This window comes from Mustela putorius, unplaced genomic scaffold, assembly GCF_011764305.1.
Source record: "Mustela putorius furo isolate JIRA1106 unplaced genomic scaffold, ASM1176430v1.1 tig00003869_pilon_pilon_pilon, whole genome shotgun sequence".
In the NCBI taxonomy this organism is placed as follows: domain Eukaryota; kingdom Metazoa; phylum Chordata; class Mammalia; order Carnivora; family Mustelidae; genus Mustela; species Mustela putorius.
In genome coordinates, this window is record NW_025422021.1 from 13,200,576 (window position 1) to 13,226,226 (window position 25,651).

Here is a 25,651-nt window from a genome sequence, read left to right on the forward strand (position 1 = left end):
TTCTATAGTCCCAGTGTTTCAAACTGGAAATGTCACTTGGTAAGAGCTCAGTAAATAGTTGTCGAATTAATTAATGAAAATATGACTGTTTAGTACATGTGGACTAAAAGAACTCTGAGCCACAGAGTTCAACAAGGTGATCCTCATACTTCAATGACTTGTCAGCATCAAGAGTCTGAAATGTGAGGTTTTCTTTATCGCGGATTTAAAAATCTGCAGATTCTTTGAAGATTGTGTTAGCACCAACTAATCCTTCTCCATACTTTGTGGAAATGATGTAAATTGTTGCTTTAAATACTTGTGGCTACTGGAGTTGTGCTATTTTAATCACCTCCCATAGGGACCATCGCTTGTAGAGAGTACAGATGGGTCATCCTGGTTTATTGAAAGCTTCTGATACTAGAGCTAGCTAAGTGGAGATTTGTATGAAAAAGACCACCTGCGGGTGTATGAATATTGCATTGGAAATTTAGACTTATTAATATTTGATTTAAGTTGCTTGTGCCCGTCTTTGCAAATATGGTCAGCCTGGAGCCCTCCTTTGACTTCAGAGCATGTGCTGGGCTTGGGAAATGATACCTGTCAAATACGCTTACCTAGTGATCTACCGCAGCTCTCCTAGTTCGGCAGAGTAGGTCTTAGAGATGGGGGTCACTGAGGACTGCTGAGTGATTGTGGATGGCTTTAGGGTCATTTTGAAGGTCGTAAAAGCCAATCATTCTCAGATCTCCTGGCTTCTCTCTCAGCCCTTGGCTCACTTCCTTACTACTGGGCTCCCCTCCCCCACCGCTACCCTTGCTCTTCACGCTGTGCCTTCCACAGTTCGAGCCCCTAGGGCTCAGTTTTTTTCAGCTGCAGAATAAGGAAGGTTGACAAGACTTTATCTAGGACCTGCCTTACAACAAAGTGTCTGTGTGGCCCTTCATGAGCCTCAGTCACTAAAGAAATTCTCTATCCGGTTTGAGAGCATTCAAATCAGGATGGTCTTGGGCATGGAGGGGAGAGTAAGGCAACTATCTATCCTGTGACTGCCTTTACCAGAGCATCTTTACAGATATCCTGCCCTCACGGGGGAGCTAGGGAAGAATGGATTTGCGATTTGGGGATCTTCTGTGGTTTTCCTTTGTTCACCGTAATTACCACATTTGATAGAAAGCTGACTGCTAGTGAGTGAGTCTGCTAGTGAGTTCATGGTCATGCCTGTCTTTGGACGTGAGAAAGCAGGCTCTTCCCTGGCTCCTTTAGCACAGCTGGCCTGGGATTACCACTCCAGCCTTCCTGGACCCCTGCCTCTGCTGGTGCCCCACCAGGTATGGCCTCTGGCTCCACCTGTCACTGGAAATTCACCTGCTTTGGTGAAGGGCTGTGGCTCTGACATAGATGGGCAGATTATCTGTGGTTTGCTGTCATCTTAAGCGACTCTTCTCCGCTTTGGCTAATAGATTGCATTAGTCAACTGAACTGTGAACCAGATGTAAATTGACATCAGCCAACACTTAACCTTCTACCTTTTGGCCCTTTTAATCCTGTGTTGTCCTGAGTGTGAGAAGGGGGAGAATGAGGAATTAGGGAGTGAGTGGAAGCTTGTGTAGCCTCGGCTCTTTAACCAATAATTCCCCCAATGTTGAAATTTTTTTGTTATTTGTTTATGGGGTCATGAATGAGATGTTGATGCCATGTACAAAGTATAAACAAATGGTTAAGAACTTCTTCTATATGGGTTAAAACAGCACCCTCAAAGGAAACTTGTTGATGGCAGTTTTGAGAGTCTACCCACGGGAGAGGCCAGTCGTGGGAAGGTTTGCCTCTTTGTGTTTCTTTTGTTTTGAAAGGTGAAAGTCTTAAGGGAATACAGATATGATATCTTCCGATTTTTTCTTTTGTTATCAGAAAAGGCTGTGGAATTGTCATTTTCTGATGTTTCAGAGAAGGTCAGGACTGCCTCTCCCTCCCTCATTCATAGTTGGGAACCGTCGGTTTTTCAGAGCAGCCGAGAAGTGACTCTGGGGCACAGCCACAGGAAATACAGTAGACTGGGTTTTCTGAGTGGAGGCCTGGGACCCCCTGTTGGGTTTGGGTGCTGCAGCCTAGAGAGCCAGAGAAGACCGCTGAACACCATTTGCCTACAAGAAGGAATAAATAGAGTTGAAAACCAGGAGTCTGTTTAGAGGAAAGGAAACTGGGTGGAGAGTGAAGGTTTCAGAGAACCCTTTTTGGTTCTGTCTGGTCCCTCCTGGCGTGCCAGCCTTCCTCCTGAGCAGGACAGGTGGTATGTCCCAATCCATAATGAACTAGTGATTATGAAGAGTAGGTAAGGTGCCTACATATTTATCGTTTGCTGAAAAGATGAGCAGATTTAAGGTTATTGCTTTAATCATCTCTCACCCACACACAATTGCATATCAGAGGTTGAGAAAGGAATAGTGTTACCAACATTCGTGTTGAGAAGGATACCTACCCAAAGCCTGTCTTCTTAGTGTCCTGGTGCTCTCTGGAGCAGCCATTACTGATGGGACTGTTAGTATGGACGGTGATCATAAATTATCTTCATGTATTTTAAAGAAACGATTTTGGGGGCGCCTGGGTGGCTCAGTGGGTTAAAGCCTCTGTCTTTGGCTCAGGTCATGATCCCAGGGTCCTGGGATCGAGCCCTGCATGGGGCTCTCTGCTCAGCAGGGTGCCTGCTTCCTCCTCTCTCTCTGCCTGCTGCTCTGCCTGCTTGTGATCTCTCTCTGTCAAATAAATAAATAAAAATATAAAAAAAAAAGAAAAGAAAAGATTTTGTATGAATGGGAGTGTGCCACATGTGTGAATTTGTCCGGCTTGACATACCCTTGAGCATCACGGGGTCATTTTTTTTTTTTTTTTTTTTTTTTGGTGGGACATGATTTAGGCTTCTAGTATTGCTCTTGTGCTTACTGGGTCATAAAATACATGAGCGCGCACGCATAAATACATTTTTCCTGCTGCTCTCTCTCCACTACTGGAGTTCTCTGCATCTAAGAGGTGAGAGAGGGAAGCCATGGCGTTGGCCACACTTTGAGATCATGCAGTCACACCAAATCAGGCCACAGCAGCTGTGAGGAAGGCCATACCCTTGAGCAGTTCTTCTCCAACTTCCTTGTGTGTCCCATCAGCTAGGGTTTTGGCTACATGGCAGATGCTGACTCAGTGATACTGACGATCCTGGTCTGTGGACCCCACTTCTGAATAGCAAAAGTCAAAGATACTTCTTTCTCTCATTTTCTTAGAAATGTATTGTTCTGTTTCTGGAAGGTTTATGTAAGTGTAGCTCGAAACAGAAACTATTGGCAAAAAAAGTGAATTAAACTCTTCTTGTGGTGGCCTCCCCCTCACTCCCCGCCAGATGCCTGTACATTTATTTGTTTTGATTTGTGCCCCTGGCATTAAAAGTCATGCTTAATACTAGAGCTGTTTAAAACTCTAGAATTGCACTGTGTGCTAAATTGTTTTCTTGCTGATTTTACCGAGTCCTTTGGGGGATTACAGTGCCTTTAGCCTCTGATGCAATGGTTAACCCTTAGTGGTCAGGAATCATGAATAAACAAGGTGGGCCTGGGGAAAGGCCGGTGACTGCAGAGTTAAGAAGCCTTTGGGTATAAATGTCAGAGTGCTTGATGGGCAGGAGATTAAGCAATAAGGACATTTAATTATCTCACATAGCAGAAGTCTGGGGCATTTGGTTCCAGGGTTGGTGCAGAAGCCCAGCGATATCCCAGAGGTCATGTGGCTCAATCCTGCTTTCTGTTCTGCATCTCAGTATGTTGGCCAGAGCCTGTCCCCTTGGGCTGCTCACTCCCAGCATCTCATCCTCAGTGACAGTGCCCTCAACAGGCTGGGGCACGGGCAGTACGAGAGCCTTGTACGGTGGTTCTCCTATATAGGCAAAGGATTTCCATGCAAGAGCTTGCACTGTACGCACCTTGGATCTTATGGGCCAGGATTAGGGCAGACCCTCAGATCCTTCATGGGTAAGAGGAACCAAATACCACGATGGGCTTAGAGCACAATTAATCCCCTGAGTCCTGGCAAACAAAAATCAGGATTCTGGCAGAGAAGAATGGATGGTTGTGGATGTTGGGTAGATAGCCAACAAGGACTGTTATTGAGAATCTACTATATACGTTTTGAGATCCCCATTTTATAGCTTGTGAAACCGTTGCTGGGAGCAGTTAAGTAAATGAGGAGGGAGTGTAGTTGGGATCACCAACAGGCCTGTTTGATTCCAGAGTGCCTCCTTGGGGTGGAAATGGTGCTCCTTGGTACTCACTGTGTCCTTCTTTGATGCTACTTCTCTTCCTCTTAGTTTCAGGGATTGTTGGTGGGAGACTTGCTGGAAATGGTCAGGACCTCAGAGGACGCCTCTGAGTAGGGGCCTTGTATCCCACGCCAAGTGTGTCACCATTTGGCCTCTAAAGAATTTGGTTCCATTCATGGTGCTCTGAAACACCACTATCAGAATAGCGAGACAACTACTCCTGTGAGCAAGGTGGTGTTATTTCAGGAAGGGGACAAGCCCAGGGAGTGTTGGCAGCTACCGTCCGGGGTCTTGCCCCATCTTCACCTGGCCCCCTGGGATCCGGGCCCTGCTTCTTGCTCTGGGTTAGCTGTGTTCTGCTGAGCATGGCACAGGTACCCAGAGGGGCGTTGGACTGGAGGCATCCCCTCAGCCACCCCCAAGTCAGCGCTGCCTGAGTTTGCAAGGGTTCTCAGCAGCCCCGAGGGGACCACCCTCCCCAGTTCCACTCAGTTCTGGCTCTCAGTGCCCGGAGAGCTGATGGCACTCTGAAGATGGCAGGGCTCCTGGAGAGGGAAAAGTCATTCCTATTTGATTTATAAACAAAAATGCAACAAACAGAAAAGCTGGTGGAAAGGCATGTAAACGTACATTAAAAAATTGAAATTGAGAAACAGCGATTTGGTCAGTTAGGCTAAAAACATTCTGCCAGAGCACGTGACCACTGGAGAGGCATCACAGTTGGATGTGACCACGTGGGCAGACCGGATGGACTGCGGTGGCATTCTCCAGTTGCCTTGTCCAGGAGAGATTGTGACCCGAGAGGGCTGCGGTCAGACCTGGACTCAAGGAAGATGAATCTGGATGGAATACGCAGGATTGCAGTTGGAAGAGGGGTGCTTTTGATTCTGTAGCTGCTAAAGCCTTTCCTGACCTGGTCAGTATAGTTTCCTTCCCTTGACCAAGAAAGCCAGCGGGGAAAGTCTGTCTAGGAGTTGCCAGCAAGCTGAGGACCACGCCTTTGGTTCTGAGGACCGGAGGCTGGACACATTAATGTCTTTCTTCCATTCTTGCTGTTGAAGCCATGTAATGTTGTCATTTAAATCAATATCCCATGTTCCCACCTTAGCTCTCACCAGAAGGCCAGGGTTGTGTCTAAATCAAAGTTCTAGAAGCCCCCTGGTGTCTAAACCCACAGGGTTAAAGTTTTCTTTTTGTTTTTGGTTTTTTTTTTTTAATATGTTCTGTACTTTATTTTTTTAGGTCTTATTTATTTGTTTGACAGAGAGAGACAATGAGAGAGGGAACACAAACGGGGAGTGGGAGTCGGAGAAGGAGAGGGAGAAGCAGGCTTCCTGGGGAGCAGGGAGCCCGATGCGGGGCTCCATCCCAGGACCCTGGGATCATGACCTGAGCCAAAGGCAGACACTTAAAGACGGAGCCAACCAGGCACCCCGGGCTAGGGGTTACTAGGGGAACATCCTGAGCTTCTGAAACTGTAAGTAGGGTGCTCTACCGCTGGCACTCCTTTTATAAAAGCAACATAGTAAGAACTCAGTACAGTGTTTAAAACAAAACAACTTTCTGTAGTCTACTCTGTTAAGAAAATACTTGCTTCTGTTTTATACCCACAGTTATATAGTTGGCATTATTGAAATCATAGCACTTCTTTACATGCTTCTTTATTCATCCAACATTGGTGGCATGGCGTTTTAAGGAAACCTGTGGGACTCAGGAAGTCTGGATGTCCAGCTGGCAGCCCTGAAAATGTTCCTGGGTGTTTGGAAGCACACTTCAATTTTGTCTGTAAAGTCTTAAGAGCCTCTTGTGAGAAAATAAATAAATGAAAAAACAAAACAAAACAAACCCTGGTAGTCCACCCAAATTGTGAAGGGATTGTTTTGATGATGTAAATATGACATTTCGGTTTAACCAGGGAACCTCCAACAAGCTTCTCTGTGTTGGGTAATCACAACTTGAGCCTGACTGAGGGAAGAGCTCAGGAGTTGTGGAGTCTTAACCCCATTATTCATCTTGCGTGTCCTTTTCAGTACGGAAAAATACACTGAATTTTCTCAAAATGGACACCAGGGCTAACTGGCTGACTCCTCTGTGAAGGGCTGTGGGTTTTCTCCAGACCCTTGATAACTTGCTATGTGGTCTTTGGCAAGACATTTAATCTTTTTAATTCCTTCCTCTTCTTCAACTCCAATAGCCACTAAATCATCGTATTTTCCTAAGAGCTTGTCTAATCCTTTCCATTTCCAGAGTCTCTCTAAAGATACAGGCTCTGTTGATTTAGCTCCTGAACATCACTGTGTGAGTCCTTTTCCAAAATTTCCTCTTTGGCTAGAACGAGTGCCATGGTAGTTGGGCGGCCGAGGGGGTCAGGCTCAGCTTCCTTTCCCTGGTTCTTAGATTCTGTGGCTGGGCTCCTCCACAGTCTTGCTGCTTCCCTGCTTTTCTAGACCGTGGCCACTGGGGAAAAGAGATGGGTTCAAGCAAGGACCTGCCAGAGGGTCCCTGCTCCCCAGGACCCCCAGCCAGATGTTGGCAGGTCCGAAGGGATCTGATCTGTTGTAGCCTGTTTTGAATAGGTTTTAGGAAGCTCCGAGCCATCACATGTTGATTCCATTATTCTCTAGTCAAGTGTTGAATTAACCTGAGCTGGTTTCTCATCTGCAACTTGGGTCCCTCCTCCTAGGTGTGAGGAGCTGCTGTGGATTTGGGGGCAGGTTAAGGTTAGGGCTGGTTCTTTACCTGCAGTGCCACTCCCAGGTTTTACGGAAGTCAAGTTCCAGACCAGGTTTTGCCCTTCGTTAGCAAGCAAACCCCTAAAGAGTTCTCATGCTTTGTTCTGTAGGCTCAAGGAAGTTTCTGCTCTGCCCATCTAGATGAGTGGAAAAGTCACTTAAAGCAGACTTGCCAAAATTCCAGATGCAATTTTCTGGTACATGTGCACTTGGCTTCTAGAATCGAACTAGACCTAGGACTGGGGAGGGATTTAGCTTACTTCTGGGTTTGGCTGGATTCTTTCTATTTGCACAAGAGCGGCGAGTTCAGGTAAATATTTTAGCTGTTCTCTGTGCACTGACTACTTTTTTCTGAGAAGGGCCTGTTTCTCACATGCCTCACGCCTGCCAACAGGTGACCGGCATTATTATCCTCCAATAATAGCCCCTTTAGGGCCTTCACCTGACTCATACTTATTTATACTTAGAGATAATAGAAATACTGTGAGCATGAGCAGCTGCATCCGGCATATCAAATGCGACCAGAACGTTCTGGCGCTGGGTGCTCTGGGTCAGAATGCCAGTTGAGCACTTAGGTCTCACAAATATAATATTGCATATGGTGTGTGTTACAGTATAGGTGACTTTTAGGCCTGATAGCAGCTTGGGAGATTGGTTTGCAGGCTAAACCGGAGAGGCGTCATTGCTTTATTTTGCCTTTCCTTTTTTTTTGTAAGCGAATTTGTTGCCAACAACAATAGAAAGGAGAGGTTTTACGTAAAGATCTTGATATTTGCTTGCTTGCTCTGGGAAAGTGGGGACCTAGGCCGTGCCAGACCCTATTCCTCTACGGTGACTTTCTTTTCCAGTGGAATAGCAGGGACCTGCACTGAGAAGGGGCTCCTGAGGAGGGAGGGCCTAGCGCCCCCTGTGCCGATATTAAGCCTCAAGAGCCCTTTAATGGTTCAGACTGTGCTGATTCTTTTCAAGACTGTCCCTCCTTTATTGCTGCCTGGCCTCTGGAGGTATTTGAGGGTTTGACCCCAGCAGCTGTCATACCCTTTTTCTTCTTGGCTCCACACTTGTGCTTTGCTGAGGCTGTTTCTCTGTCTGGAATGCTGTGTCCTTTGAGGCTTGCCTCTCCAGGTCTTAACCTCTTCTCCAAGGCCAGGTCTGAGGCCCCAGTGGGGGGTGGAACCTGTCATGACTGTTACTGCCCTTGCTCCTCTGTCTACACAGCACAATGTTGCTCTGTTCGTTGTTTCCTGGCCTCCGTCTCCTTGCTGGTCAACACTTAAAGGTCAGGAAACCTATCTTTCTCATAATTTGTAAAAATGTTTATGGTTATCCTCTCACTCCAGTTCAGAGGCAGAGACTAGGAGCTTATGGATCTACCTCACATTTATCGGAAAGCAGATTTACACATGGTGGAAAGAAGCAGGAAGGTGTTATCAATATGAACATCATATGAAGATAAGCAGAACCTGAGAAAGCTGGTCAGGAAACAGAGGCCAAGAAGACCCGGTTGAAGGTTTGGTAGCCTCACATGGCTGGGGAGCGTCATGGCCTCAGCCTGATCCATGGGGACACTGGGTGCAGCATGTGAGACTGTCCATACAGGTGGCTGTACTGCAAACCTCCAGATCTGTCCTGGGGCCTGGCATTCATGTGCCTACAAGTAAGACCATTCTCAAGGTGACTTAATCACACACCACAAATGAGGCAGTGGTGTTGGGTGCACATCAGTCTAACTGTACCTCAACACAAAGGTGACTGTGAAAAAGCCCCACAGTGCCCAGACTCGGAATGCCAGAGGTGCTTCTGTTCTTCATAGGGGTGTGCTAATGTCCTCTGCAGCCCGCATCGCTCTCCGTGGAGGGAACAGCGTCCCTGGGCCACCACAGAGCCTCAGGGGCACAGGCAGACTGTGAGGGACGGTGGCGGTGGCGGGGGTGGGGAGAGTGCTGGGGTAAGGAGGGCAGGCCTGGTGATGGAGCTGGGGAAGAAACCGTGAGTCCTTCAGCAGGGGGAGGCTCCAGGTCTAGATTTGAGAGTAGGGACCGCTGAGGAGGGAGAGGAAAAAAGGGAAGTCAGGTTTACGGGTTGTCCTGAGGGATTTTTGACTCTATCCTGGGGAGGAGGAGGCCTTGAAGGCCGTTTGAGGGGGAGGTCAGGTGTGTGACCGAGGAAGGCCTGGTGGCCAGGGCATGGTCCTGGAGAAAGCCAGAGGAGGGTGGGGGTTTTGGAGGCTGCTGCAAAGTGGCTGGATTCAAAGATGTGAGGGAGCCTTTCAGCTCTTAGGCTGACAGGGTTCTTTCTGGTTTGAGATGCAGTTATTCCCGGACGCAGGAAGATGGCCGGCTAACTCTGTGTGGAGCCTTTGATTCCGTGTGGCCAGAGAAACATTCATGGTTTCTGACCCAAGTGTATCTGGTTGCACTCCCTTCGCCGTATAGACGTCCCTCTTAGGAAACAAGGACTCTTTTCAGTGGCTATGTCCCCATACCCTCTCCCCATTCTCACTTACGCATGCTGTCTTGACAGAATAGGGCAGTTTTCCTTTTTACACAGGTACCCTATGTACTTTGGTCAAAGTGTTGTCTCAGTACATATAAATCTTTCTGGATACACATTGGCAATCCATAAGAGCCAACTGTGTATTTACTCTGGATTCATAAGGGTGAGTACATGTTAGGATTGGCGTTTTCTGCTTCTGGAATTTTTATTCTGAGCTTTAAAGACATTTAACCATCTGTTTATGACTTTAAAGTGAGTGTTCTAAGTGGAGGCTAGGAATAAATATGTGAATCTTACAGGATATATTGAAGGGGTATTGTCCATAATAAATGGCAACTCTACATCTTTTTTTTTTTTTTCAGCTGTTTTTGCAGCTTTAAAAAGGGTCTAATGTAATCCTATGGTATTTTTAAGGAATTAAAGTATTTGATGTTAACTATGGATTTTTATCTGGGTTATATCTTTTAGGAGAGATTGGGGTATAGAATTTTAACTGCTTTTATAAAAAAGCAACTTCTACCCATATTCTTAACTATTTACAGATGTTATGTACTTAGTATTATCTTGTTACAAAAAAAATTTTTTTTAAAGATTTTATTTATTTGAGAAAGAGAAGAGGAAGCACAGGCATGCATGTGCCTGAGCAAGGGGCAGAGGAAGAGAAGCGGGTTCTCCACTGAGCAGAGAGCCCTATGTGGGGCTCGATCCCTGAACCCCAGGATTGTGATCAGAGAGCCTAAAAGCAGACTTCACTGACTGAGCCACCCATGGACCCTCGTTACAAAATTATTTTACTAGAAATGGAATGTTGACTTCATTGTTGACATTTTCAGAAATACAAATTAAGTTGAAATTAACATTTTTCAAAGCCGATTGTACTGTCTTTTCCTCTAGCCAAATATAGTAGATGCTTACAAAAAATTTAATTCACGTAGCTCTTTTGTAAGAACATGAATTTTATTTGCTCCTACCCACAGGAGATTGGTTTACTGGTTCTAGAGATTTCTTTTCACAAGCCTTCATTTTTCTGACCGAAATATAAGAATTCAGAGTTTTAGAATTTGGCACATATGTGCAAATTAAATTATATAGCACTTTCAAAATATGCTTTAGCTCAGTATCATCATGAGAGGAGCAGTTGGAACAAAGACTCCATTTGTCAATTTTTATTCCTTTTACTTGTAGTTGAAATCCTGCTGGGAGTTGAGTAAATTTAAATGTAAATAAAACGAAACAGTCAACATATTTCAACTCAGGGAACTGGTTACAGTGTTACCACATAACTTAATATTGAAGACCTAAAGCAAATGCTAATACATTTTGACCTTGGTTTGTGCTTGATGTTGTTCTTTGGTAATTGCTGTCATCCTGGCAAGTCATCAAAGGGAACCAGCAAGGGAGGAATATAGGAGAGCAATTTGAAGGGGCTCAGGCTAGTCTGCTGCAGCAATTAGAGGCATTGACAACCTTTTTTAATTACCATTTACCCAATTACTATTGAGCTGTCCTTGAGTTGGCTCTTGCTGGGAGGTCTGTTCTAGCCCTAAGTGGTTGGTACCTTAACTTATTAACTGATTTTAACTTTTAATAAAAATCTACACAGAAACACGTGCATTAATAATCACTGGGTATTTCTTCTCTGTGGTCACAAAAGAACATCATTTTTGCCTAAATACACATGGGCCTGTGTATACGGTATGCCTAATTCGTCTTCCTGCCAAAAGAGTTTCTCATATGTAATGGATGTCAAGAAGAGTATTATTTCATTCTACAAACCATTGTACCTATACCTATGAAAATTATCCAGAAAGCAAATATTGAGAAAAAAACCAAAAACAAAAACCAGTCTTTGCTGACTGAGCTTTTCCTTTGTGTTGATTGCTACATATGTACAAACCTGGACACGTTGGCTTGATGTACTTGGGTTCATGGATTTACTGTTACGATTTTGCCTAAGTTGTCAGCACCCTTTAAGCAATGCCATGGGAATGTGGAAAATGAATGTTATTTATCCTTTATTGAAATCTTTTTATTGAATTATAATTAACATACAGTGTTGTGTTAGTTTCAGGTGTACAATATAATGATTTGGCAATTCTCTACATTACTGAGTGCTCATCACCATAAATGTAGTCTTAATCCCTTCTATTTCACCCTTCCCCAAGCCACCTTTAAAAAAAAAAATCCATTCCCCAAACATTGATGATTAAATTAAAGATGCTGGAAAAATGATAATAAAAGAAACACATTAAAAAGAAACCGCATCACATACTGGTTTTACTGCTTCCAGTGCTATTCTTAGAAATGATTTGTTGAAATGACTCTAAAAGCTATGATCCTTTCTATTTAGGGCTCTGAGAACACATTTTTATTTTATTGTTATAATCCCTTGTGGTTAGTTAGGACTTTGATACCTTTTTGGTCCAAAATATAATTTGATACGATAAGTTTCTGGACTGGTGAGCTTGCTGACCCATCACCCGTGATGGCGTTCTCTAAAGTGTAGGATGGCTGGTGGCGGAACTGCCTTGGTGTGACCCAGAGAGGGCTCCATGGTGTTTGGAACAATTCATCATCACTGGACAGGAAAAGAGAGGTGTATAAAGTCAGAATGTGTAAGCAATAATGTCTTATATCAAATAAGGGTGACTTTTTTTTTTCTTTTAGATTTTGGGGTAAGTGCATTCCTAGCAACAGGAGGTGATGTTACCCGGAATAAAGTAAGAAAAACATTTGTTGGTACTCCATGTTGGATGGCCCCTGAAGTCATGGAACAGGTAAAAAAAAAAAAAAAAAAAGGAAGCCTTGTATCATTAAATATATTAACATTTCACTCAAGTCAGTCATTTTACTAGAATGCCCCTTTCAACTAAGATTTAGCTCTCAACTGCTGGCCCTTATCAAAATAATATCAAAGTTGTGCATCCCTGCCGTAGATCTCCAGCATAATATGGACTTCCTGGGGGGGAATGACAGGCCTACTGTATAATTATGTTTTTTCCTCTTTCTGTTCTTAGGTGAGAGGCTATGACTTCAAGGCTGACATGTGGAGTTTTGGAATAACTGCCATTGAATTAGCAACAGGAGCAGCACCTTATCACAAATACCCTCCTATGAAAGTAATTACTATTGGGAATCATATGTCGGGCTTGAAATAGGATTTAACGGAATCTGTTCTGTAATTCTCTTAAACATAGTCATTTTTCTCTTAGACCTGAGGAGAATTAATGGAGGAACACAGCCAAGTTTAAATGTTGTCTGATGTGGACAGAATAGGACAAAAGTGGTAGAGCTCCCAGCTTAGAAGCTCGCTATACGTTCTTAGCAGAGATCTGTCTGAGGACTGCGATCACTTTGGGCGGTGGAGGTTGAGAACTGGGACAAATGCTGGTCACTACTCTTTTGATAGCTAAAGACCCCTGACCCCCAAGGAAGATCTAAAATTGGATTATATTGATGTTGCCTTTGCAGATGGATTCTCCCATTTTTTTTTTTTAAATGATCTGTAACATTTCACCCCCGTGTTCACTGTGTCATGTTGGTGACTAATCTGAAATAAGGGAGCCCAGTGTTTTCAGGCAATAACCTATATTTGGGTGGTGTTTTCTGATCTTTGTAATTCTTTGAACTGCCCTATGTTATTATTTCACTTATTCTGAGATGGGGGTAGCAGGGCTGATGGACCCAATTAGATTTTGTTTGGGGGCTGAAATAGTGGCTAGAAATGATGGAGGTATTTTAGAGAATACAGTCTTTGTTTGTTTCACCATTTTCCTAGGAAAATACTGGAAAAATTTAGGAGGGTTAAGAAAAACCCAAGGATAAACAAAGTTCAATAATTTCACTGATTAAAAAGTTAATATGTTCTTATGAGAAAATTTGGAAGTCCAAATAAGAATCAAGAAGAAAATAAATCATTCATAATCTCATTAACCACAGACAATCCCTGTTAAGATCTTAGCAGAGTTTAGTACATTGCTCTTTTCTCTCTGTATTTATGTACATATTTTTAACATTCTTAAGATTAGGGGGTGTGTGTGTGTATATATACCTCCTTTTATTAGCAGAGAATTCAAAGTTGAGGTGTAAACAGTTGAACTGCCCTTGCAGAGAAAAAACACAAACAACTTGGAAGATTATTGCTTCCATCCAGTTTTTCTGCATTATTTTTTCTTATTTCTTGATTTCTTCCTTTCCCGACCCCTGCTTGTTTCCCACCCGAATCCAAAGTCCCAGTGCTAACCCCAGCCTGACGTCCTGTGGGGCTCCACTGGGACTTCACAGCTCGCCCACTTTCTTCTGTTTGCTGTTATCCTCCACAAACCATGAACTGTCACTTTAGTCCTTCATCTCTTCACACATCTGAAAGTGTTTGAAAGGAGTCCTGGCATGTATCACATTTGCATCAATTAAGGCCATTTTATGCATTAATGAGGTTTATTTCTTTTATAGGTCAATAGTTTACTACAAGTTCTACTCTTTTTTCTTAAACAAGTAATTTTGATGTGAATGAATGGAATTTTTACCCTTTTTTGATTTGAAGCTATATTTTTATGTCATTTTGTCCCCTTCTGGAAGAAGTAGCGTGGCCATTTGGCTCTGGTTATGGTTTTTAGTAACTCGTATTCTGGCTAGCTTTCAGCAGCCTTTAAGCAATATTCTGTAGGTTTGCTCATTGAAAAAAGGAAATCATGTGTTACCTTCTGGGATGCTGTGGCTTTATTTTTAGGGTTGGCAGCATGTCAGCAGAAGCCTTGAGTACGGGCGGTTCCTTACTTATGAATGACCTGTACTCATGACCGTTCATGGCTGCTCTGGGCCTCCCTCTACCCCACTTTCCCAGCCTGAGCCCCAGCCTTCACGAAGCCTGTGCTGGAGCTACGTGCTCCTCGAGGCTGTCTGAAAGCCAGTTCCCAAAAGTTCTGTCCCGGCCACTCTGGGGACATTTTTCTTCACCCACAGAACAGATTTTGTAAGTTCTGTCAATGGAATAACAAAAAAGGTGAAAGGGCCCATGAACAGATTTGCGAAAGGAAATGAGGACTTTCAGTACACACTTTCTGGAAGGTTAGAACCAGCTCCTCATCCAAGATGGCGTCTTATGTGTTGGTGAAATGTGAAGACACGACTGTAGCAGCGGCTGTACTGACATTCTTTGTGTTTGTTTCTGCTGCAGGTGTTAATGCTGACTTTGCAAAATGACCCACCCACTTTAGAAACAGGAGTAGAGGATAAGGAAATGATGAAAAAATACGGCAAGTCCTTTAGGAAATTACTTTCACTGTGTCTTCAGAAAGACCCTTCGAAAAGGTACGTCAAACCTGGCGGATGAGTTAATGATCTGGTTTGAAACACAACAAAGCTTTGATTGTGGCCGGGAAAAGGCTGTGTGAGGACACCCGAAAGGTACTTCTAGTCCAGGGAAAATCCTGCTCTGGCCCCTGGCTTCCAACCTGTTCGTGGAGGACGGGGTGGGGTGGAGTAGGAGAGGAGTGAGGAGGAGGGAGAGGCAGAGGAAAATTTTGAGTGCTAATGAGATTCACTGTGTTTGTTAGGTGTGGGCTCTGTCATCAAAGGAAATGAAGTAAAACAGAAATCAGAAGACATTGGCAGCAGTGCACTCAGAAGCTGAGCTAATGTTCTGCACTGTGTAGGTTGAGCTGACCTCTCAGGGCTTGAATATCCTGCTAGCTCCAGTCTAAACCAGGCAGAGCTATTGAATTTTGCATGAGCTTCCTCTTCGTTGCAGAACAAGTTGTGCTGTTTGAAAGATTATCAGTAAAGAAGATTAAGAATTTTGCATTAGAAACATTAATCATATAAACAGAAGCAAATGGTTTGAAATTAACGTGCCTGTTTCCTCTTTATTCTTGGGTTATTGCCCTGCTTTGTAGCGTGCGTGTCTGTTTTTGGAGCGTGTTTCTTTTTTCTTAATATCTGTGACTTTGAAATACCCCAGCTAGTGATAATGTAGCCCCGTGTCTTGTATCGCTTAAAGAACAATGTTAACGACGTGAGCCACACAGGCTTTGCCTGGGTAGAGTCCCTTTGTGGAGTTGGTTGCGTGGTGAAGCCCTAGTGTACCATCAGCGTAGACCACAGACCTGGGGAGTCACTGGCCACCTTACCCACCCAAGGGTTTGATTTGATACTTGTATTTGAAGACACAAAACACTGACTTCTTTCCTGAAGCTTTCCTTTTCAGGGAAGGACCTGATTTTGGAGGGATTCTGGTCTTCTTAAATGCTTTATGAAACTTAAGTCTTTTCTTTTTACACCGTAATCTGCTGTTTCAGTGGGTGGCCCTTCTCTAGATTAAACAGAGTTTTCATTATTTTAACCCATTCATTGTAGCTGCTCGCTTCATCCCCTTACAGTTTACTGAGTTTGCCTTGAATCTTCTCTAAATCAGTCAACCTTCCTTGTGGGGCTAGGTTGAAAGACTGCTGTCAAGCATCTTTATTTATTTATTTATTGTTTATTGTAAAAGGGATCATCGTTTTGTCACACCATCAGGCTGTTTCTGCTTAAACATCTTATTGGATTTTTAGGGCTTGTTTTTCTTCTGAAGTTATACTGAGCTTTCATTGAGGTTACTTCTTCACACCTCTATTGGGTGAAGATGCTCTTGGGTTCTCATTTTGTCCTGCAACACTTGCTTGTCTTACCTTTGTAGCTGGTGTTGTCTCCAAACATAAATTTTTGGCATCACCAAGGAAATAGTTCCATCCTCCAGAGCCCGTTGAGAGAGGTACCTGTCTTCCCAGTTAGCTCTGGGTTGTGTCTGATGGTCTCTGGGATTTTCAAACTAGTTGAGATCCCACGTAGTGGTGATGATGTATAATGTCACTCATTTCTAGCCCTTCTGGAAAAACTGTGGGGCAAATTGCTGGTGTACTAATGATAGGACAATAGATCTCTTTAGGAATTTGTAAATCAGTCAGAATAAACTAGATTATCATACATTGTATTTAATAAATTGTCCTTATTTCTTAATAATTTTGAAAGTCTTTCCAGGAGTTATTTATTATATGCGCTTGAATGTCAGGTTCCTACCACTCCACCCCTCCAAAAAAATTCTTGAAAAGAGTCGTGCACCATATATTTGAATTCTTAAAAATTCTTCCCCTCAGAGTGCTCTCTTAGTAACTTGTTGATTTACAAAGTATTACTAGTTTAAGGACTTCTTTCAGATATTTTCATTATAACATAATCTAATCTCACTATTGCACAATTGTCTTCTATAACAAACAGAGTATTAGTGGTGCAAATTCTTGGGACTATTTTTTAAAAAATTGAAGTGTAATTACCCTACAGTGTTCTATTAGTTTCAGGTGTACAACCTACAGCTATTTCACCCACCCCGATGAACCTCCCCTCTGGTAACCACCAGTTTATTCTCTATATTTAAGAGTGTGTTTTGTTTGTTTGTTTTGTTTCTTAAATTCCACTTACGAGTGAAATCATATGGTATTTGTCATTCTCTGTCTGGCTTTTTTCACTTAGCATTATATCCTCTAGGTCCATCCACATTGTTGCAAATGGCATAATCGCATTCCTTTTTATGACTGAGTATATTCCATTGTATATACGTCCCGCATCTTCTTTCTCCATTCATCTGTCAGTGGACACTTGAGTTGCTTCCCCATCTTGGCTATTGTAAATAATGCTACAATAAAAATAGGGGTGTTCATCTGTCTTTTTGGATTAGTATTTTCTTTAGGTACATACCTGGTAGTGGAATTACTGGATCATATGGTAATTCTATTTTTCAATTTTGAGGATCTTCCACATTGTTTTCCACTGTGGCTGCACCAATTTGGATTCCCATTAACAGAGCACGAGGATTCCTTTCTCTCCACATCCTTTTCCACATTTGTTTCTTATATTTGTGGCTAGCCATTCTGACAGGTGTAAGGTGATACTTCTTTGTGTGTTTTTTTTTCAATTAAATTAAATTTATATTTTTAAGTAAACTGTCCCCCAGCGTGGGGCTTGAACTCACAATCCTGAGAACAAGGGTCACATGTTCTACTGATTGAGCCAGCCAGGCATCCCTTTCATTGTGGTTTTGATTTGCGTTTCTATGATGATGAGTGATGTTGAGCATCTTTTCATGTGTCTGTTGGCCACTTGTATGTCTTCTTTTGAGGCAAAAAAAAATTCATGAAATATGAGAATGAAAAAAAAAACTATTGAATTTTTTAATATAGCATGCAGTTTCAAAATATGTATTCATTACTAAATAAGTGAACATTTAATTGCTACACAAATCTGAAAGAAACCGTGAATATTTCCTGTCTTCTCTGTCTTTGCTTCTGTTGTCCAAACGTTCTTTCTCTGCCTCTGTCCCCCTTCCACCCTCTTTTAATCCGTACTTGAAAGGTCCCATCTTCTTAGGGTTAGATAAATCAGAGTGAGATTCCTAGCTCTACTATATCATTGTCTACATGACTTAGTTTCCTTATCTGTAAAATGGGCCTAATAACACCTGCTTCATAGGATTGTCATGAGGATAGAATACAATCACACACTTAAAGAGATAGCACTGCTGCGCCTGGGTGACTCGGTCAGTTGAGTGTCTGGCTTTTGGTTTTGGCTTAGATCATGATCTCAGTGTGGTGGGATTGAGCCCCATGTAGGGTTCTGTGCTCAGCGGGGTGTCTGCTTGAAATACTCTTTCTCCCTCTCCTATTGCCCCCACCCTTCATTGCATGTGCCTTCTCTCTCTCTTCCTCTCTCCCTAAAAATAAATAAACAAATCTTTAAAAAAAAGAGGATAGCACGGTCCCTAGGGGGTTCCTGATTATTCAGGAAATTGGGGTTGTCATTCACTATTTGCCTTTTTCTTCCTGGCTGAGTGGCATTATTACAACCTTTAGTTTTCCTATAGTATGTTGAGGATATATCTCTTAAAGCACTTACCACATTATGTGCATTTATGGACTTACACATCTAATTTCCTCATAAGTTTGTAACTTTTCTAGAAGGAGAACCTGTGTCTTTCATCTTTATGTCTTTCTATCCACAGTCTGTATTACATAGTTGATATTTCTTGAGCAGCTGGAGACAGTGGGGAGCTTGCAATTTGGCGATGACTTAGACTCATTGAAGAATGTTTCAGAAACAAACAATTTGACTGGGTTGAGGAGCAAATGCAAGATTTTTGATATATTTTTTTTTTTTTTATTTTGCATGTTGATCATCTACTTGCAATCTGAAAGCAGTTGACAGGTACCCAAACCCTGGTCTAGCCGAGGACCTTTTTAGCAACAAATAGAAACATAGGTGAACAGTGACCAGGACAGATTCAGTCCCCTGCTGGAGCCCTCAGACTGCCTGAGAAGGAGCTCTGTTTTCAATCAACCTGAGAGCTCATGGCACTTTCCTAAGAAAAGAGAGCTGGGATGTTGGCGCTGTTTGGCTCATCCAAATCTGTGCTCTGCTTTGAAATAGACTAAGAGGTGCTTATATTTGGATAGCAGAACATTTTGCTATTTCTTAAGAAATGAGCCTTAATCCTATAGATTTTGTACTTCATGTGGATGGCAACTGTAAAAGGAACCAGCATTTTCTTCAAGCAACAGGAAGGTGCATATCATGTAGATAAATTCATTAGCAGTGAATAAAACTTGATATTACTTTTGGGGGGAGAGGAGGGTGAGAGATACAGCTCTGTCTGAGGTCAGTGAGATTTTTAGAAATTATAATGCAAATTGTTAAAACTACTTAAACTGTATCATGTTCATCCTGAATCCTTTGAAAATTATTTTAAGTCTCAGAGGACTTTGGTTCATCCATATGTATTAACTGGATCCTTTAAGAGATTTTCTTCTGAGAACGTTGGTACTGGCAGACTCCTGCATTGTTTTCAAGGATTTAAAATGGAATCATCATTCATAGCCTGTACATTATTTGGGTTGTTGGCACATAGCATTTTAGCTTTCCTTGTACAGCAGTGTCTGTATTTAGGTTATGTGGCATTATTTGAAAATTGTTAGCAGCCATGTCAGATGTAGCTATGCTTGCAGGATTCTTTGTCTTATGTGGTACTCAGTTAAGAGGCCGGCAGCACTGATGGTTCCGTATTAACCGCATACTGGTAGTTGCTATAGCATAAAGCTAAAACAAACAAGCAAACGACCAAACACAAAAACCCTAAAGTCCATTGGGCTGCACGCACCTCACCTTCTCTCATGCCTTCTGTCATTTTCTTCCTCCCTCGTTTTCCCCATTCTTTCCAGTTCCGCTTTCCCATGCTTTCTTAGGGAGATTGCTCGGTGCTTGTATGATTCTGCCTCCAAAGCTGCAGACACTTGAGGTCATTTGAGTGCACAGAGGATCTGCTGTTAAGTTCTTCTCTGTATAGAGTAGACCTGTTATTTTGTATGAACTGTATGGCCTATTAACATAAATGTTGAGCCTATACAAGAAGGAATGTGTCTCCTTTAAACCATTTCTCATTTCTTATGTGAAGTTGAATGTTTGTCTTTATTGATGAAGGCTAAGAATGGAGAGTTTCTTTTTATTCTCTGCAGCATGCTTTTCTTTACAGTTTTGGTCACCATAGAAATGACCTTGCTGGGCAAGGGAAGGTATTTTCTCAGCCCTGTATCTTGAGGTATGTCTGGCATTTCCCAGCCTCCTCTCTGGGTTGGTCCTACACCTGACCCTTAGTGTGTGGAAGGAGGAGGCAGGGTACAGAGGAGTGAGGGAAGCATGGCGCTCTTTACTTTAGGACCTCCACTGTGCACGACTTAACCCCCCCCCCACCTTTTTTCTCATTAGTATGAATCTAATTTTTATTATATCATTCTCCTGTTTGTTACTACCTTGAACAGATGCTTAGAATTTGGTGTTGACTAGATTTGGCTCTAGGAGTTGTGGTCCTGTGTCCCGAGTGTCTGGTAGCATCAGTTCTACCCCATTGATTATGGTATGGAAATTGAGCTATAGCCGTTTTCTGGTCTGTGTTGGGCAATGGGGACATAAAAACGAATCCTGTGTGGTCTCTGTCTTGAAAGGGTTTATAACCTACTGGGTTCAAGGTGGAAAGACATAGGAACAGATAATTACAGAATAGGATTGTGGGTAGATTGGTTGTGTGAGCACTGAGTAGGGAACAATGAATTCTCCTTATAGAAGCTGAGCAAAGTATCTCTGAAGATGATGACATTTAAATTGGTTCTTGACTGATGAGCAAAGGCTGTGCTAGTCAGTTACAAAAATCTTTGAAGAAAAGCAGCGCGTGCTTTGTCATGAAGGAGCACAAGAAGGACGAGCGAACCTGTGTAGCTGGAGGATAGAGTTCACGAGAGGCACGATGAAAAATGAGGAGGGGGGAGCGAGCCAGCATCTCTCTGGCTACTGAAATCTGTTAGGATGGATAAGAATTGGGTTTGTACAGAAGCCAGCTCTGGAGCAAGGTGGGTGGTGGGTTAGAAGGAAGAAGAGAGACATAACAGAGAGACTGACTGGGGCCATGCTGTTGTAACTGTATTGACCAAAGGCTGTGAGGGTTTCGACTGAATCAGTTACCATGATTGAGTCCCTCAATCATCTTGATTTTCTAAGGTTCCCTTTCACTTAAAAAAGTTAGATCTACGTTATTTTGTGTGCCTCTTGGTTTTTAAAATTTTGTTTCATGTTACGAGGTGCCAAACATGTTATAACGCCAAGTCTCGCTCAGTACAGTGTGGAATGGTTGTCCTGCGTGTTTTCTCTGTGGCCATCCCCTTTGCCTGGAGCTCCATTCCAGTGTTGAAACGTTCCCAGGTGCCTCTTACAGCCTAACCACACATGCTAACTTGTATATGCTGGATTCCAAGTTGCTGGAGGTAGTGTCAGTGTCTGCCGTATTCACTGCGGTATGCTAGCACCTAGCATCGTGCCTGGCAAAGACTGGATGCTTACTAAATATTTACAGAGGGAGTGAAGGATGAATTTGGAGTAGCTGGAGGCTAGAGTCCTTGCCGATGATCAGTACGAGTATACATTAAAATAACAACCAAAGTTAAATCATGTGAAGTAGCAGCAGCATTTTTTAGTTTTCGTGTGCCTGTTTAACGAGGTACGAATTCTTGAATTCGAACAAGCTCAGTGAGAGGAGATGATGGCACACAAAATGTAACTGACTCATGGCCCACCTGTTGTTTAGACCTTTATTTACTCAAGGCAATTAACAATTAACAGCTGTTTATTGCAACGGATGAGGTGACTCCGGGTTGTCCGGTACCTCTAAGCAGTGTTCCACTTGAAGCTGAGGGAAAGAGCAGTAACAATTTAAATAGAAAAGTTCTTTGCATAGAAATACAGTTTATGAACCCTGTAGACTTACGCAGTTTTGACGGCCATGCCTCTTAAAGATGTTTCCTAATTCTTCTGTATGCTTGGCTTCAGTCCCTGGACATTTTTTAAAAAAAAGATTTTATTTATTTATTTGACAGACAGAGATCACAAGTAGGCAGAGAGGCAGGCAGAGAGGGGGGGGGACGTAGGGTCTCCACTGAGCAGAGAGCCCAGTGCAGGGCTCGATCCCAGGACCCTGAGATCATGACCTAAGCTGAAGGTAGAGGCTTAACCTGCTGAGCCACCCAGGCGCCCCATCTCTGGACACGTTTTAATGGACCTTCCTGATTCCCAAGCAGGGCTTTCCAATCTTTCCAAGTCTGAGGACTCCTTTTAAACTTGCACTCCTCTCAACAAAATACTGTCTGCACCTCTGGTGAATATCCCCGGAGAGAACACTTCCTGATAGTCAGTAATGTTTCCCTTTCGCCTCCCCAATTTTTTTTTTTATGAAAAATTTTAAATACATGAACGCATGGAAAAAATAATACTGCCTTTACTTCTATAGCGTCACCTAGACGCAATAGTTACGAACATTTTCCATATCTGCTGTGTCTGTTTATCTACCTCTTATTTGCTGAACAATCTGAAAGTGTGTGACAGACTTAATACTTCAGTTTGCGTTCTCTGCAAACAAAAACGTGTTCCTATATAACCACAATACTTTTCCACACCTAAGAAAGTAAATAGTAATTGCCTGAAATTGCCTTAATATGTGGCATATTCACGTATGTGTAATGATTTCCAAATGTCTTTTGTAGCTTCTCCCCTTTCTTCAAAGACAGGATTTAGCAAGGGTCACTTCTGGCGTTTGATTTTGTTTCTTTAAGTCCTTTTTAATCTGGAATAGTTCTTTTTTCTCCTTTTGCTCTAGGACTCTATTTTTTTGTTTTTAAGATTTTATTCATTTATTTGACAGAGAGCAAGCACAAGTAAGGAGGAGGGGCAGAGGGAGAGGGAGAAGCAGACCCCCACCGAGCAGGAAGATTGAAGGGGGGCTCCATCCCAGGACCCCGGGATCATGACCTGAGCAGATGCTTAACTGCCTGAGCCACCCTGGGGTCTCCCATTGTAAGGTTTTACAGGCGAGATAAACACAACACCAGGCGAGATAGGCGCAAGGCAAGATTTATTAAAGGCGCCCTTGGGCGAGGTTCGGGGACTCCGGAGAGGGGAGTCCGGGAAGTCGCGCATGGGAGGGGTCAAGGGGTCTTTTATCTGGGTTAAGACAGGGCATAGATTCACAGCCATATAAGGTAAGGTATTTGGTGATTGGAGAGTAGGGGGGAGTCCTGATGTTCCTGTTTCCTGCATAGGTATCGGTTTACTTTGGTGACGTGTCCTTGGCATACGTCCTTCCGGTGGGAGAGTCATGGGTTAAGGAAGAGGGCGGCCTGGAAGATGACAGCCTGGTGGCCATTTTTATTTTTCCTCCTGCATTCCTGGAGCCACCGACCTAATACCTATGATGCTGAGTTTTTGAAGAGATCAGGACAGTTGTTTTGCTGATTATCTACTGCTCTAGATGTATCTGATTCCATCTGCTTGGCTACTTGTTTCAGAAGGAACTATTTGAGGAAGGAAGCTATTCTTTATGGAAGAATGCTATTTAATAAACATAGAAGCAATGATAGAAGTAGGAAATCAGCATTCTGTCACCTGCTATGAAATAATTTGTTAAGACAAAGATGCTAAAACTGCTAAGGAATAGAATACTCATCCAATGCCATAGTGTTACCCAACAAAATACCTGCCAAATGCATTGGGGAAAACATACCTTTACAGGGGTGAGATCTCAGGCCTGGGGATCATTGGCTAAACTTGGCATCACTCCCAGGCAGATAACCTGACATCCTGGGCCCCTGATGGGCCGTGGGGAGAAGTGCACAGCATCATCTATGGAATATTCTTCCCCTGACATGCTCCATGCAACCTCGCCAAGTTTTTAGACCTACTGTTCAGTGTATAGGAAACACAGAATAGAGAAACAAGACCATCAGGAGCCCATCAGACCAGCCCAGGAATGCTTTTAAAGGAGTTTGCATTTTACTAATCACCCTGGCATGTACCTTCCCCTGACAACAGGTGGGCCATATACACTTGAGACAGGGTCGCTCACTGGGCAGACAGAGCCTGTCCACAGGATGGGGACCCCAGGCCATACCTGCTGCTCTTGGGGAATCAGAGATCACTGAAGACTGTAATTTCTTTGACGGGGTCATACGGCAGCTGGCACGGCTTCTTAATAAATCCAGGGATTGAGCTCGCAGACGCGTCAGTCTGACACCTTTCAGACAGACTGAACTCACTCAGCGAGGTGTAAGGACGAAGGGCGGAAAACTGATCATGCCCCAGAATTTAACTTACAGGAATGTATGCATTTTGCAGCAGGGGTATTTGGAAGGAACTGGGAAATAGGCATGGTTTTAGTTGGGGGTCCACTTGTGATTAATATAGTTTCTGGTTTTGCTATTCCCGAAACTGGTTTTCCAGAAACACTCTGGGACTTGCCTGTTTCGTCAAGGCAGTGTATTTATCAAGTGGTCATTGTTTCAACTCTAATTTGTTATTGATCTTTCAGGCCTACAGCCGCCGAGCTTTTAAAATGCAAATTCTTCCAGAAAGCCAAGGTAACATGCTTAAAAACCCACGTAAATCTGCTATTTTGAAATCACTGTGAATTTCTGCGTATGCTACTTGGTGTTAAAACTGTTGGGAACGTTTGTTTTGCAGAACAGAGAATACCTGATTGAGAAGCTGCTTACAAGGACCCCAGACATAGCCCAAAGAGCCAAAAAGGTAAGCACCACTAGCCTTTGTGATCCAGCAAGGGCTGCTCCCCACCCAGGGAAATGAGACCCACAGAAACAGGAGAAAGATTGCCACATCCTCATCATGTGTTATTCAGAGGTTATCCGATCAGTGATTCCTTGGATGGCTGCATTTTTGCCTTTCGGGTATCTCTGGCTTGCTGTTACGTGTTTGTGGAAAACAGTGTGAAACTTGAATGATTTCATTTTTCCATTTATCAGCTTTGCTTACGGAAGGTCAGAGTAGGGAGAGGATCATGATGGGGCTTGGATCCTGGAGACCTGAAATAGCCTGGAGTATCTTTCCTTTGGAAATTTCACCCAAGAGGAGCAGTCATTTTTAAGCTGTTTTGAAATGACAAAAGAAAACCCCAAATTTGTTCTTGGTGGTTATCTTCGAAAAATCTGATTTTATTGACAAATTTAATGGTTATCTTGAGTATCTGTGGAATGTCGGTCTTTTCCTTATAAAAGGCCTTGGCCCCTCTTGTAATTTAACTAAATTATAGTAATGATTACCTGAAAAATTTTCCATTCTTGCTTTTAGATTTTTTTAAAAAAATGATGTATATGTGTGAGTGTGTTTATTTGTTTATTTATCCAGAGTTTAATTTATTTGTAATTACTGATTGTGTTATGGCGTGAAGCCTAACAAAATTTAACTTCCGGTTTGGTTTAGTTTGATTTTAAAATTATATTAGATATTTATAATTAAAAATATGTAGGTAGTCACAGATTTAGAAAGGAAGTTTCTCTTTCCCCCACTTTTTATGGTTAATAGTCACGGGGAAAGCTGATCCGAATCCGAGTTGTATGCTCTGAAGTAAAACTGGCAGAGAAATATGCCTCAGAGATTACATCTCATAGTGCCCGGGTACAGTAACTGACTGTTAGTTTCTAGTCATTGCCTTTCCGGAAACATTGTGTATGAGGTACATTTTGCCGAGGCCTTAACATTGTTTTAAGCATATTTAAGTGTAGAAGTT

At 42.9% G+C, this 25,651-nt stretch overlaps 1 protein-coding gene across 2 annotated transcripts in view; it reads left to right on the forward strand.

Moving 5' to 3' along the window:
• The window catches only part of STK39 (serine/threonine kinase 39), a 297,979-nt gene that overhangs the window by 90,326 nt on the left and 182,002 nt on the right, over positions 1-25,651 (forward strand). For both annotated transcript variants that reach the window (XM_045066931.1, XM_045066932.1), the window contains exons 6-10: positions 12,175-12,284; positions 12,525-12,626; positions 14,684-14,817; positions 24,437-24,485; positions 24,589-24,654. In XM_045066931.1, the coding sequence (XP_044922866.1) occupies positions 12,175-12,284; positions 12,525-12,626; positions 14,684-14,817; positions 24,437-24,485; positions 24,589-24,654 (461 nt within the window). The remainder of the gene's footprint in view (positions 1-12,174; positions 12,285-12,524; positions 12,627-14,683; positions 14,818-24,436; positions 24,486-24,588; positions 24,655-25,651) is intronic.